Below are 16,077 nucleotides of genomic sequence, written 5' to 3' on the forward strand. Positions count from 1 at the left end.
GTTGCGAGACTATAGTTTATATACAAAAAATATTTTGTTCTTAAATGTATTAATTATGGACAAATTTCCTATTATAAGAAAGGTTAATTTTCCATTCTCAATTTATTTTTACCCCTTCCCAGGAAGCTCCCACATCATACTTTTTTGGCACTCGAGCTCACGACCTTAAGGTTGAAAGTGAGAAATACTTATCATCCGATCAACTCTCTCTTGTCTCTTACTTTTATTTTATTCTTAACTTCATTCACTTCTTTCAAATTTAATTTCTCTACATATAATATATTAAATAATTATTTATACATATAAAATGCATGAAATTTACCATCCACAATTCATTTAAATGTAAATTATATTTTAATTAAACTACATATTTTTTAAAATATCTTTAAATATATTTAGTACGATTCTGTCATTTTATTTCTTTTTATAAATTTTGAAAATTATTTAGCACAATTATAAATCTATATAAATTAAACTTTTGATTTTATCTTTGTATAGTTTCTCTACGTACATATGTGAAATTACTATTAGACATATATATACTTTTAGACAGAAGCAAACAGATTGACTTAGTCTATGCAGTTTCACAATCACAAATCAATATATACTCGCAAAATTTAGCTTCAAGACTTGAGAAATTATTTTTTCTATTGTCTTTATCGGTGAAAGTGTATCGAATAAAAAACAAAAGTGTTACACCAACAAATATTAACGATCTAATGGTAGAACTACACCCCATTCACGGTACTTATAACTTGAATTGTATTTTTTAAATGATGCATTTTATAATTGTGTAATTTAAGAAAATTGATAAACTGAACTTTTTCATTTTTACAAAATCGAGTGAATTTGTTGGTTATAATATTTTTCCTCGAATTAACGAATGGATTTTGTCTTTTTCTTATGAAGCTTTTATATTATTCTTTTCGTAAGTTGTCACTTGTAATTATTAATAATTGTAGCAAAAACATTGTATTTAAATATGAAATTTTTCATAGAAAATAGTTCAATTATTCACTATAAATTTTGAGTCGTCGCTATTTAACACCTTACATATTTTGTGATAATTTTTTTTTCTATCACTAAATCACATATTGAGACCGTGAAATCTATCACAAATTATATCTACTATTAGTGAAGAAAATAAATGTCATAACTAAAATATAAACTTTTATAACTTAAACTTACAACATTTAAGTAAAAACTCTAATTTGTCAATATAGTAACAATACATTTTTTAGATGAATTTTTTTGTGTTAGAAAATTTTAAAATTTAAAAAAAAAAAAAATTTCTTCATGAATTAGATACATTATTAGTGACGAAATAATGTCACCGATAATTTTAAATTTGTGATTCACACTACTTAACAAATGGCGCCGATTAATTTTTTGGTGAAAAACTTTAGTGGACAAACTTTGCTACGGATTTTTATGTTTCGTCGCTAAAAGTATGTGTCTCGTATATTTAAGCACGAAAAGTAAAATTTTTCACTAAAAGTAAACAATTGATGAAGAATTTGATGTCGTAGCTATATATCATATTTTTTGTAGTGATTTCTCATCTTCGAATGCACGTCCTACGACGACGAGCTCTTCTACATTGTCATTTTTCTCGACTTCGAGAACTCCTATTTGGAGTAATTTGAGTTTATTCATGTTCAACCAAAATGATGAGAATGATTGAACCATTCAACGTGATAACATATGTTACAATCATTTGTAGAAGAAAAAAAAATTAAAGAACATCAGGTCTAAACTTTTGTAAATAATGAAATGTCGTTGCCAAGTAGAAAATCTACACTTCATGAATTTAAGAGATTTACACATTACTTTTAAGGGATTCACATGACTTCAAGGGATTTCCTTCATAAATTTGAAGGATCACAAACACACTCCTACCTTATATATATTCAACTTATCTTATGAAGATGTACAAATGAATTGAAAAATTGGAAGGAAAATAGTACTGTGCTTTCTCTCTATTTCATTGTTATTTAATTTCTAATATTTTATTTATATATAACATGTTATCAATACGAAATCGCTAAGTTATGTTTTGGTGATATAACTTGTCACGCCCTTTTTTTTCACATATCTCAATATTTTTTTTTGTTTTTTTATTGTTTGAAAAAGAAAAAGAGTTTTTCCAATTAAAGTGACGTTTTGAAAAGGGATAATTATTCAGAATCGCCACTTGGAATTGAGTTTTGGTGTTCCAAGTCACCTTATTTAAATCCCTAATCAAAAGGAAATTTGACTCTATTTTATTTGATCTGCGAACTAAAAATTCGGGTAAGGAATTCTGTTGACCGAGGGGAAGGTGTTAGGCACCCCTCGAGTCCCGTGGTTCTAGCACGGTCGCTTTCTTGATTTTAGTATGACTTAACTTAATTTTTGGACACTGTATTATTTAACTTAATAATAAAATTGTTATTTATTTTCAGATTTATTTTAAACTTATTTTAAACTGATTTATTTATTTTAAATGTTCTTTCTTCATTTTTTTTGGTTGTGCATCCATTAATTTTAAAGTTGAACATTCGTATATCTTTTTCTGCTTATATTTGTATGTTTTTAATTTTTTAATGTTATTATAAGTAGAATATATCTGGTTCTTAAGAATTAGAGTTTGTGTAGGAATAAATATTCAAAGTTCAAGTTAATTTAGGATTATATATTTATTTATTTATTTTAAATTAAAAATAGGAAAATAAAATTTTATAAGATTTGAAGTTGGTTTTTATCAAGAAATCCCAAATAGATTAGGAATGTTATTTTTTTTTATCTTTTTTTTTTCTACACGTTTTTTTTTTGTTTTTTTTTTGGATTTTATATATTTGTTTTTTTTTTGTTTTGTTTTCTGTAAATTTGTTTCTCTCTCTCTTTTAATTTTATTTTATCATTATTTTTGTTTTATTATTATTTTATAGATTTTGTCTTCTCCTTTATAAAAAAAATAATAATTTTTTGTTAATTTTTTTTTACGTTCTTCTTCATTTTTTTTATATCTACTTTTAGTTTTTATTAGTTTTATATTTTATTTTTTTATTTTTCATTCTACTTTTCTCTTCTTCTTCTTTTTTTCTTTTGATTTTCACGCTTTTTTTTCTTTCTCTTATTACTTTCTGTTTCTTTTTATATATATATAAGTTTCTGTTATTTCTTTTATTTTATTTTTTATTAACTTTCTGTTTTATTTATTTTTTATTTTTAATTTGTCTTCTACTCTTTTTTTTTAAAATAATTTTTGTTACTCTTTTTCTTTTACGTTCTTTTCTTTTTTTTTATTCTCGTGGTTTTTGTTACTTCTTTTTTATTTTACGTATTTTTTTTTAGTTTCTACTTTTTATTTTATTAGTTTTATTTTTTTTATTTTTTATTTTTCATTCTCCTTTCCTCTTTTTATTTTTATTTTTTTTTATTTTCTGTTTCTGTTTTTTTTTTTCAAATTCTGTTATATTTTTTATTCATTGTTTTTTTTTTCTTTTATGTTTTAGGCTTTTTTGTTTTTATTTTTTTATTTTTCACTCTTTTGTTCTCTTTATACAATTTCTCAAAAAAAATTTATTATAATTATTAATAGTAATTATCCTTATTTTACCATGAATCTCTAGATGAAATTACAGTTCTACATAAATAAAAAATTTACCAATTATTTATATATCCTAATCTAACAAGTTTATAAATTTATTTATTTGTTTTTTTTTAGTGAAAAACTAGGCTCCAGAAAAAAATATTTTCTATTAAATATCACAAAATAAATTTTAATATAAATTTCATCAAAAAAAAAATAACAGACACTAATAATAATGCAAAAAAATAAAATAATGTATAATACATTTTTTATTTTATATTATTTTTGTTAGCAGATTAACACTAGAAAAAAAAAAATCATAACACATGCATTACGAATTGATATTATATAATAATACATACTATTTAAAGAACTTCATATTATTAGATTCAAATCTTCATACAATATTACATTTAAATAATGCGAGAGTTTAGAATTACCTCGCTGTGAAGATGGATATCACGAAAACTAACTTCTATGATCTACTGATTTGAGCCACGAATTTGGAACACTACAAAAAAACTCTAACTCTGACCTAATTCTCAAAAGAATGACTCACTTTTCTTCTCTTTGTGTTTGCTCTATATCTTTCTCTCTGTATTTCTGTTTTTCTCTCTATATCTCTGTATATGTGTTTTTATAATAATTTGGCTGAGAGTTTGATGCTAATTAAAAGGATAGTAATAGAGTTGGATTAGGATTTAGTTTGAAATATTGTTGAGGGAATTGGGGTTGAGATAATGATTTAAAATAAATAAATAATAACAATAGAAAATTAACAAAAAAAATGTTTAAAAAAAATAAAAAAGGAACGTCCAAAAGAAGTAAAAAAAAAATCAAAATTGGGATGAGACTTTTTAGTAAAATAAGTTAGAAAGTTGGGAATAATTAGGATAAGGTAAACAAATTTGAAATCTTTAGGACTCCTCTTTTCTTTTCTTTTTCTATACATTTTCATAATATTTTCTATATTATTATTATTTTTAAACTAGATAATTAACAAATAACTTAAATTTCCAACTTCTATTTATCAATTTTTTTTTATTATTAAACTATAATTGATCTTATTAGTTTTATTAATTTACAATTTATTATTATTATTTTATTTTATTTTAAATATAACCCTTTTTTTAAAAAAAAAATTGGTGTTTGACTCTTTATATTTTGGTAAAAAATTAGGTGTTCATAGTATGCCCCTCTTTGCTTGAAAACATGAAGAGTTTTCATGCAAAGACGTGAACAATGTGACTAATTTTTACTAAAATATTTATGCGAAAAATTTATAGTAGAGAAGAGGTTTGACTGTGTCCTAACTTTTAAAAACTACCTGTCCTATGTTGAAATGATAAGGAGTCAGGCGTAGTTCCAATGAGTTAGGTAGTCGAGTGAGGTTTTGTCGAGATTCCGGTTCGTAGCTCCAGCTATTACATAAAAAAAACATGCAGAAGGAAAGATATGAAATCCTTTCTATTTCGATAGTGCTAAGTCTTCATTTTGGATTCTCAAATATCGCTTCACCCTCTTTGGGTAGGTTCATCTATTCCGAACTTTGCTCTGGACTTCTGAGTTTAAGACTTGAAACTTCATGACTTGACTTCAGCTACTGACGTTCTTCCGCATGATATTCTTGAAAACTTATTTTCTTGAAAAGATGAATTCTATTATTTTTGAACTGCCAATTTGTGTACTATGTAGAAATCTGCACACAAAACAAAATTTTCTACCTAGTTTGCACTAGAAAATTTTGTGAGTTATTGATGAAAGCTATGAAAGTCTATACTAATAATTAAAAAAAAAATAATGTTTTTACAACCTATTACAGAATGTAAAAAAAATAAGACAAAAAGGAGTTTTGTACCCAAATTGCAATCAGGGGTTATTTTGCCCTGTGAAAACATGAAAAATAAAATAGGGGTTATTGTGCTCTATGAAGACATAAAAATGATGATAGGGGTTATTGTACCCTATATGCAACCATGGGTTATTGTGCCATGTGGAAACATAAAAAATGATAGGGGTTATTGTGCCCTATATGCAATCCAGGGGTTATTGTGCCCTGTGAAGAAAAAATGATAGGGGTTATTGTGCCCTATATGCAATCCAGGGGTTATTGTGCCCTGTGAAGAAAAAATGATAGGGGTTATTGTGCCCTATATGCAATCCAGGGGTTATTGTGCCCTGTGAAGAAAAATGATAGGGGTTATTGTGCCCTATATGCAATCCAGGGGTTATTGTGCCCTGTGAAGACATAAAAATGATGATAGGGGTTATTGTGCCCTATATGCAACCATGGGTTATTGTGCCATGTGAAAACATAAAAAATGATAGGGGTTATTGTGCCCTATATGCAATTCAGGGGTTATTGTGCCCTGTGAAGAAAAAATGATAGGGGTTATTGTGCCCTATATGCAATCCAGGGGTTATTGTGCCCTGTGAAGAAAAAATGATAGGGGTTATTGTGCCCTATATGCAATCCAGGGGTTATTATGCCCTGTGAAGAAAAAAAATGATAGGGGTTATTGTGCCCTATATGCAATCCAGGGGTTATTGTGCCCTGTAAAGAAAAAAAATGATAGGGGTTATTGTGCCCTATATGCAATCCAGGGGTTATTGTGCCCTGTGAAGAAAAAAATGATAGGGGTTATTGTGCCCTATATGCAATCCAGGGGCTATTGTGCCCTGTGAAGAAAAAAAATAATGATAGGGGTTATTGTGCCCTATATGCAACCATGGGTTATTGTGCCATGTGAAAACATAAAAAATGATAGGGGTTATTGTGCCCTATATGCAATCCAGGGGTTATTGTGCCCCGTGAAGAAAAAAAAATAATGATAGGGGTTATTGTGCCCTATATGCAACCATGAGTTATTGTGCCATGTGAAAACATAAAAAATGATAGGGGTTATTGTGCCCTGTGAAGACATGATTTATATATATATATATATATATATATATATATATATATATATATATATATATATATATATTTCTTCTTTTCACTTATATTATTATCATTATTAATATTATCGTTATTTTATTTTATTTTTATTTGTTCATTGAACAAACTAAAATAAAATAAAATGCCCCAGATTCAATAAAAAAATCATCTTTATTGTTATTATTATTTTATCACGCATATTATATGGAAAGTAAAGATTAAAGAACTTACTATCGCGGCGTTTGTCTCTCCCAAACTATTTACATGATTCTACCTTATACCTATTTTAAGTCAAAGAAATGTATTGTTAACTTTCCTACATGGTGGTTGGTTCGTGACTTTGAATATCTTGTAAAGCTTGACTTCTGGATCCGCCCCGTTTGGAAGATTCATCCCACTGATGATTGTGCGAATATCTTGTAGATGTTTTAAAAACAGTCGTTATCTTTCCTTGAAACACTTTTCATGGACATTCTAACTCATCACCATTTTGTGCATGTTGTGTGGTTCATTCGTTCCCAAGCGACTCTTTTGCTTTATATATTTTCACTCGGTATCGATTTATGGTATTTATTTTCTCGATAGGTTCACAGCCCTAGCCAATATGGTGCATGTTCCCAACATTCAACTGGAAATACCGTAGTCAATTTTGCCGATTTTATTTTATTTTCTCACTTGACACGAGTTGATGCTGAGAAAGAAAAAAAAATCAAAGAAACACAAGCAGATATGACACGAATGAAAGGGTTATGAAGGAAAAATTGTGTCTTTAGAAGTAGAAGATAAATAAGAAAATGTTTAAATGAGTGAAAAGAATCTTATCTGAAAGTACGTGAAAACTTTGAAACATGACATGTAATTGGACTAGACGTTTGATCTTTTCGAGTTGTTTGAATCTCAGGAAACAATGTTGCACCTTTCAGTCTAAGCTTGACTTTTATCATGATTGCGCTCATGTCCAGACAAAATGTCATCATTCGATCAGTAACACCTTTCATGATTTTTCACCAAACCACCATCTTATAGTGCCCGTAAAGGGTTTTCACAACACTCTCTTCTTCATTTTCTCCATAGTTCGCCAACATAATGTCTCTACCTTTAGAGAACTGAAGAACATGATTATCTTTTTATTGAGTGATTAAACTGAACCCTAATGAAGGGCTGCCTACGTATCCTTTTAGGAATCAGGTCAAACGTAGTTCAATGAACTTTTCATTTTTTTTAATTTTTTTTTGTTTTTTTTTAATTTTTTTTTAATTTTTTATTTATTTTTTTTCTCTTTTTTTTCGTTTTTTTCTTTTTTTCTTTTTTTCTTTAAAAAAAGGCACCAGACCAGTGGTGTTTTTGATAAAAGAGGATACATTTTTATCTTCTCATCATAAAAATGAGAAGGAGTGCTAAATGTAGTATGTCTTGACCGAATCTGCATTGACAACTGTGTCAATTGCCTTTCCCTCCATATCCGCCAATTGCAAAGCTCCTTTGGATAGCACTTGCTTAATAACATAAGGTCCTTGCCAATTTGGAGCAAACTTTCCCTTGGCCTCGTCTTGGTGGGGAAGGATACGTTTCACAACAAGTTGACCTATTTCAAAATTCCTTGGGCGTACTTTCTTATTATATGCCCGAGCCATCCTCTGCTGATATAATTGACCAAAACAAATTGATGTCAATCGTTTTTCTTCTATCAGTGCTAATTGTTCTAACCTCGATTTAACCCATTCTGTATCCTCGATTTCTGCTTCAACAATGGTTCGAAGTGAAGGGATTTCAACTTCTGCGGGTATGACAGCCTCAGTTCCATAAACCAATAAGTAAGGAGTTGCACCGACTAACGTACGAATAGTCGTGCGATATCCCATGAGAGCGAAGGGTAATTTCTCATGCCACTGTCTAGATCCTTGCACCATTTTTCTAAGAATCTTCTTGATGTTCTTATTCGCAGCTTCAACAGCCCCATTTGCTTTGGGACGATAAGGGGTTGAATGGCGATGAACAATTTTAAATTGCTCACAAACTTCCTTCATCAAGTGACTGTTGAGATTCATTGCATTGTCTGTAATAATTATTTTTGGTATGCCAAAACGACATATGATGTTGGAATGAATGAAGTCCACCACCGCTTTCTTGGTAACTGATTTGAATGTGACAGCTTCTACCCATTTGGTAAAGTAATCGATGGCAACTAAAATAAACCGATGACCATTAGATGCTTTTGGCTCTATTGGCCCAATAACGTCTATTCCCCATGTAACAAAAGGCCATGGAGCAGACATAGGATGCAACTCTAAAGGGGGTGAGTGAATCAAGTCGCTATGAATTTGGCACTGATGGCACTTGCGAACAAATTGGAAGCAATCTCGCTCCATGGTCAACCAATAGTACCCTGCCCGAATAATTTTTTTTGCTAAGACGTAACCATTCATGTGTGGGCCACATACCCCTGAGTGTACCTCGTTCATAATTGTTTCCGCTTCTTGATTATTCACACATCGTAATAAATTCAAATCCGGAGTCCTTTTATATAAGATATCGCCACTTAAGAGGAACCCATTGGCGAGTCGCCTAATAGTTCTTTTTTTTATCTCTATCAGCATGCAATGGATATTCTCTAGCTTTTATAAATTGTTTGATGTCGTGATACCAAGGCTGACCATCTGCCTCTACCGCAATTATATTGCAATAACCATGTTGATCCCTAACTTGGATTTCGAACGGGTCAATGTATGTATTACCTGGGTATGGAAGCATCGATGCTAGGGTGGCCAAAGCATCAGCCAACTCATTGTGAAACCTGGGAATATATCTAAATTCAATGGACTTGAACTTTTTGATGAGATCTTCTAAACATTGTTTGTACGGTATGAGCTTAATGTCTCGAGTTTCCCATTCGCCTCGAGCTTGTCGAATGAGCAAGTCGGAATCCCCTAAGACTAAGAGCTCATGTACATCCAGATTTATTGCCATATTCAAACCCATGATGCAAGCTTCATATTCTGTTGTGTTGTTGGTAGAAAAGAATCGAAGTCGTGCTGTGGAAGGATAATGACAATCGCTTGGTGAGATAAGAACTGCCCCAATGCCCACTTCGTTTTTGTTGACAGCCCCATCAAAATATAATTTCCATACGGGGTCATTATCAGGAATTTCTTCCTCAATAGAGTTGATCTCTTCATCAGGGAAGTATGTCTTTAAGGGTTCGTATTCATCATCAATCGGATTCTCTGCCAGATGATCGGCCAACGCTTGTGTTTTCATGGCGGTGCGAGTAACATACGCAAAATCAAATTCGGTAAGCAAAATCTGCCATTTTGCCAACCTACCCGTCGGCATGGCTTTTTGAAAAATATATTTCAGAGGATCCATTCGAGATATGAGGTAAGTGGTGTGGGACAAAAAATAGTGCTTCAATTTTTGGGCGACCCAAGTTAAAGCACAACATGTTTTTTCTAATAGAGTGTACTTTGCCTCATAGGATGTGAACTTTTTGCTCAAGTAATAGATGGCTTGTTCCTTTTTCCCTGTGACGTCATGTTGTCCTAGAACGCAACCAAAAGAATTATCCGTTACCGAGAGGTATAAAAACAAAGGCCTACCAGGCTCTAGGGGGACCAGTACCGGAGGATTTGCTAAATATTCCTTGATCTTGTCAAAAGCATTTTGACACTCACTTGTCCATTTAATAGCAGCATCTTTTTTCAATAACTTGAATATCGGCTCGCATGTAGTAGTGAGTTGAGCGATGAATCGGCTGATATAGTTTAACCTTCCCAGAAAACTCATGACTTCAGTTCTGGTTTTTGTAGGTGGTAATTCTCGAATGGACTTTATCTTGGAGGGGTCTAATTCAATGCCTCTTCGGCTAACTATAAAACCCAAAAGCTTGCCAGATGGAACTCCAAATGCACATTTAGCCGGATTAAGCTTGAGATTGTACTTTCTCAATCTTTCAAAAAATTTTCTTAGATCACGCACATGGTCAATTTGCGTCCTAGACTTAATGATGACATCATCGACATACACCTCAACTTCTTTATGCATCATTTCATGGAATATTGTAGTCATAACTCTCATGTAGGTTGCCCCTGCATTTTTTAGACCAAATGGCATGACCCTATAACAATATGTACCCCACGGGGTAGTGAAAGCAGTTTTTTCAGCGTCTTTTTCATCCATGAGAATTTGGTGATATCCGGCGTAGCAGTCCACAAAAGATTGAATCTCGTGTTTAGCACAATTGTCAACCAAGATATGAATGTTGGGTAGTGGAAAATTGTCTTTTGGACTTGCTTTGTTTAAATCTCGATAATCAACACAAACTCTGATCTTTCCATCCTTTTTTGGTACTGGCACAACATTAGCCAACCAAGTAGTGTATTGGATGACCCTGATCACTTTTGCATTCAGTTGTTTCATGATTTCCTCTTTGATTTTATCGCTCATATCTGCCTTAAATTTTCTCTGCTTTTGCTGGACAGGTGGAAAATCAGGATGTATGGGAAGTTTGTGAACTACCAAATCAGCACTTAACCTAGGCATGTCATCATATGACCAAGCGAAGACATCTTTGTATTCAATTAAAACTTGAATTATGTCGTCTCGAATAGTTCGATCGACATGAATGCTTATCTTTATTTCTTTCACTTCTTCGGGAGTTCCCAAATTAAACACCTCTGTTTCACCTAAATTAGGTTTAGGCTTATTTTCAAATTGATCCAAACCCCTTTTAATTTCTTCATCAGCTTCATCTTCATCATATTCCTTAGACTTAGGATTCATTCTTATGAGATCAGACAACTTTTTAGGATCTAATTGTAAACTCCGCATGCATGTCATATTATTAAAGTTAACGTAACTGAAATGAAAATATGATGGCAAATATTAGAAAGAGTAGGAGCATAGAAGATGACTAGAACTTTATTGCATTGAATGGGAAAGGATAGAAGGGTTAACAATAAAGCGAAACAAACTAGAATGTTTGAATTACAACCCTGAGAATAATCCAAGAAAATAAAATAAAAAAAACAGCAAAACAAAACTGCCATGACTCCTTTTTTGTAGGGAGAGGAGTGGCTTTCCAGTTATTAAGTTGGACATTCGGGCCGATAAACTGCACATACATATGACTAGTGCCCTCACCCCTCTAAGTCATATTTACCTCATAAAACATTTCCTTGATACCTTGGCACATTTCATCCACATCATTTTGGATTGGTAAGTCTGGACACGGTTCACCTTGAGATTTAATGAAAGACTGAGCAATATGGGGGATCGGCTTCGACAGATTCCAAGCATTTCTTTTACGATCTTTTGCCCATTTACTATCAAATCTAGTTGGATTGAAACCCAAACCGAATGTATCTTGATTACCCATTGGACTGATAGGATTCACAATTCCTTGCAACGACAAACCTAACCCCTTTCCGGGCTCATAGCCATTTTGTACCATTTGAGCCACCACCATGACTGAAGTAGAAAACAGACGAGGTTGGAGGATAGGATTTCCTTCTAAGAACTGATTAACCGTTATTATCTCCAAAGCCTGATAGTTGAGGGATTCACAACCTCTTTTAGCCTCAATGCATGGTATTGAAGGATCTCGGGTGATTGGGAGATCATCTTCACCATGGACAATGATTTCTTGTTTGTCATGTTCAAACTTGACCACTTGGTGTAGAGTAGATGGCACAGCTTTTGCCATGTGGATCCATGGCCTACCCAACAGCAGATTGTAAGACGTGTCCATGTCAATAACTTGGAAAGTGATTCCAAACTCCGCTGGTCCAATTGTAACAATTAAGTATATTTCGCCAAGAGTATCCCGTTTTGCACCATCAAATGCCCGTACACAAACATTGTTAGTACGAATTCTATCAGCGTTGATTTTTAAACTCTGCAGAGTGGAAAGAGGGCATATGTCTACACCTGATCCTCCATCAACCATGACTCTCTTCACATAGTGTTCTTCACATTTTACGATTAAATGTAGAGCCCTATTATGTCCAGATCCTTCCAAGGGCAATTCATCATCAGTGAAAGTGATTCTATTCACCTCAAAAATTTGATTGACCATATTTTCCAAGTGACCTACCGTAATGTTTTCTGATATATGTGCCTCATTCAAAATTCTGGTCAACACTTCACGATGTTCTTTAGAATGTATGAGTAATGACAATAAAGAGATTTGAGCAGGCGTTTTCCTCAACTGATGTATAACAGAATAATCCTGAGCTTTCATCTTTTTCAGAAACTCTTCAGCATCTTCCTCAGTGACTGGTTTTTTCATCGGCATGTGATTTTCTTTGATTTGTTTGTCCCTCCTTAATTCTTCCGGAGCATAACATCTTCCGGAACGAGTCAAACCTCTTGTTTCATTTGTTTCTTCAACAATCTCCTTTCCCTTGTGAGTAACGACGACTTTTTTGTAGTTCCACGGAACGGCCTTGGTGTTTGTGATAGGAAGTTGTGCTGCAATTTGTATCACAACTGGATCTTTCATACCTTTTTTATTTTGATCAAACGTTGAAAATTTACCAGGAATGTAGCATTTTAGTCCATTCAACGGTACGTCTCCTCTTTTTATAGACTCAGGGACATACAACACTAGCTTCCTCGAGTTCCCAGAATTCGAACGTGCACCTTTAACAATTATCGGTGCCCTTTGTATGGGTTCTAAAACCATACTAGACTCTTCTCTTAAAACCTTGCTTTCCACTTTTGCTCTACTTGTTTGCTCATAATCTTCAAAAATGTCAACCATCCCCACAACACGCTCATTATTATGAGCAGGGAGTGGGTTATTGGTGACATTCGGTGCTTCCTCATTGCGTACCTCGATTACCTTGTCCTCAATTAACTTCTCAATGACTCTTTTTAGGGTCCAAAAATTCTCTGTGCTATGACCTGGAGTGTTGGCGTGATACTCGCATATAACAGTCGGATCAAAACCTCTTGCATTTGGATTGACAATGTACGGATTGACAGGTTCAACCAGTCTCAATTGTATCAGTTTTTGTAACAAACTCGTATACGATTCCCCAATTGGGGTAAAAATTTCTTTTTGACCTTGTTCTCTCGTACAGTTTGCCCGGGGACGTGGATTATATGGAGCCTGGAAAATTTGTTGTTGTGGGCGAGAAACTTGTGGGGTAGGCCCCCGCCATTATTGGCGCGAAGGAGGCCGAACATACGCCTGAGTATTGAGAACTGCATATTGGGACGGGTAATAATGCCGAGGAGAATTATATTTTTCTTGTTGGACTTGACAATAAGGATTGTTCATGCCTATTTGAACACCTCTTGATTCAGATGCCACCATGGACCCTTCCTCCTTCTTTTTTCGATTGATAAAATTACCGGATCCACTTTGTATTGCTTGTGTGGTAGCTCTAATGGCTGCTTGACTCACAATCTTACCCGACTTTATGCCATTCTCTACCATTTCTCCGATCTTAATCGCTTCGGCGAAAGGCTTGCCCATTGCGGCGAGAAGATAATGAAAGTAGTCAGGTTCTTGAGCCTGGAGAAAAACATCAATTAGCTCATAGTCTTTCATCGGCGGCTTGACTCTAGCCGCCTGCTCCCTCTATCTTATGGCATATTCCCTAAAACTTTCTGATGGCTTTTTTTTCATATTAGCTAGGGAATTGCGATCGGGAACAATATCAATATTGTACTGAAATTGTTGGACAAAATCTTGTGCCATATCATCCCAAACGTGCCAATGAGAAATGTCCTGATCGATAAACCATTCTGATGCTACGCCTGTTAAACTCTCTCCAAAGTAAGCCATAAGAAGTTCTTCTTTTCCTCCGGCTCCTCTCAACTGATTACAGAATCTTCTCAAATGAGCCACTGGATCTCCATGACCATTATATTTATCAAATTTTGGAGTTTTGAACCCTAGAGGCAAGTGAACATATGGAAACATGCACAAGTCCTTAAATGAGACACTTTTGTGTCCTCCCAGACCTTGCATATTCCTTATGTTTTGTTCCAAACTCCTCATTTTTCTTGCAATTTCTTCATGTTCCTTATTCTTTATGTTTTTCTCAACTTCAACGGGAGAACTGTATTTGTGGTGATTAGGAACATTGAAAGTTAATTTAGGGGCATGACCTTGGCCGTATTGATCTTTGAGTATAGGGTCATCATTGGATTGTTGTACCAGTGTTTGTTGAGGAATTGTATTAGTTTGGACAGTAGGCATGAAAAGTGGATTATTCATCATTGATGGTTTTAACGGGTTTACTGAGGAAGTTCCGGCAGTATTAGATGTGTTAATGTAGGGTCCAAACCCAGGTGGATAAACTGGGTCACTTGTTGAGACTTGGATGGGGAATGGCATATTCACATTCAAATATTCTTGAATTGAAGGTGGAGGAGCTTGCCCATTCATCCAAGCTTCGTACATTTCGGTCATCTGTTGTCTTAACATTTTCACCTCTTCTATAGGTACCAATTCTTGCGCAACCATTTGGGTTTGTGCGTCGTCATTTTCGGACTCTGTTCCATCTTTATGTGTCATCTTTTCTTTCCCTTTTGATCTTGTGTTATATTGATGAGATGTCAGCTCTCCTCACAAACCAACCACCTTTAAAACTCTCTAAATTCTCACATATATATATATATATAAAAGAAACATGTGTTAGGATTCAACATATTGAGGATATTAAATTCACGTTGTATGTTATGCACCTAGATTTTCATATGTCTACAATGTGTTTTGGAAGACTTTTATGTTTCATCCCGGCTTTGGATGACTTACTTATGTCATTTGGTCTCCTACTTTACTTACTTGAATAATTTGAATGCATTTTGATTGAACCTATTAAAGGTTGCCTACGTATCATGTTTGAACATGAATCAGATCATTACGTAGTTCATTGATAAATTTCTTTCAAAAAAAAATAAATACGAAATTTGTTTAACTTGAAAATACCATTCAAATCAAAATAACCAAAATAAAATATCAAAGTACTTATAAAAAAAATGACGAACTAAAAAGAGGGAAAAATAATAAAACAATAAAAAATCCATCTCCGTCATTTCTTGATCATCAATTGCCCCCTAAGCTAGAGTAGATCTTGAACAAAGCTTTCGGCAGATGTGGGGCTAATGCACGCGCCTCTCGACCCAGGCTCTCATCACTTCGATGGAGATGACCACCATAAACATCTATCAAGCTCTTTGTCAACTGAAGCACTTGTCCTTTCGCCTCCTCCATATTCTCATGACAATTCTGCAACCATTCTTCGGTAGTGATAGCTGTATCACTCAGATGCTCTTCATGTGCTTGAAGCTCTTCAATCCGGTTATGAAATTCTTCACGCTCTTCCATCCATTGATTTCTTTCGGTCGCCACTTCTGCTTGGTACAATGTAAAACGGTTTGCGATGTCCCTTTCTCGTCCCATAGAGGCTTTTAATTGATTTTGTAACCTATCTTGCGCATGTATTAAGAGGCTTTTTTCTTTCTTATATTCTTCCTCCTGTTGCTCCATAGCACCTGTGACAATGCCCAAATCTTCATGTAGGGTTCGAATAGTAGATAGATGCTTCTTTTC

At 33.5% G+C, this 16,077-nt stretch overlaps 2 protein-coding genes across 2 annotated transcripts; both read right to left on the minus strand.

Moving 5' to 3' along the window:
- Positions 1 to 11,655: 11,655 nt before the first annotated feature.
- LOC109118849 (uncharacterized) lies at positions 11,656 to 14,067 on the minus strand. The gene is made up of 2 exons (XM_026028034.2): positions 13,720 to 14,067; positions 11,656 to 13,623 (listed from the first exon to the last, which is right to left on the minus strand). The coding sequence occupies exons 1-2, from the start codon at positions 14,065 to 14,067 to the stop codon at positions 11,656 to 11,658; spliced, it is 2,316 nt and encodes a 771-aa protein (XP_025883819.2).
- Positions 14,068 to 14,097: 30 nt separating this feature from the next.
- LOC101263373 (uncharacterized) lies at positions 14,098 to 15,039 on the minus strand. The gene has a single exon (XM_004250576.2). The coding sequence runs from the start codon at positions 15,037 to 15,039 to the stop codon at positions 14,098 to 14,100; it is 942 nt and encodes a 313-aa protein (XP_004250624.1).
- Between the last annotated feature and the right edge of the window lie 1,038 nt (positions 15,040 to 16,077).

This window comes from Solanum lycopersicum, chromosome 11, assembly GCF_036512215.1.
Source record: "Solanum lycopersicum chromosome 11, SLM_r2.1".
Taxonomy (NCBI): Eukaryota; Viridiplantae; Streptophyta; class Magnoliopsida; order Solanales; family Solanaceae; genus Solanum; species Solanum lycopersicum.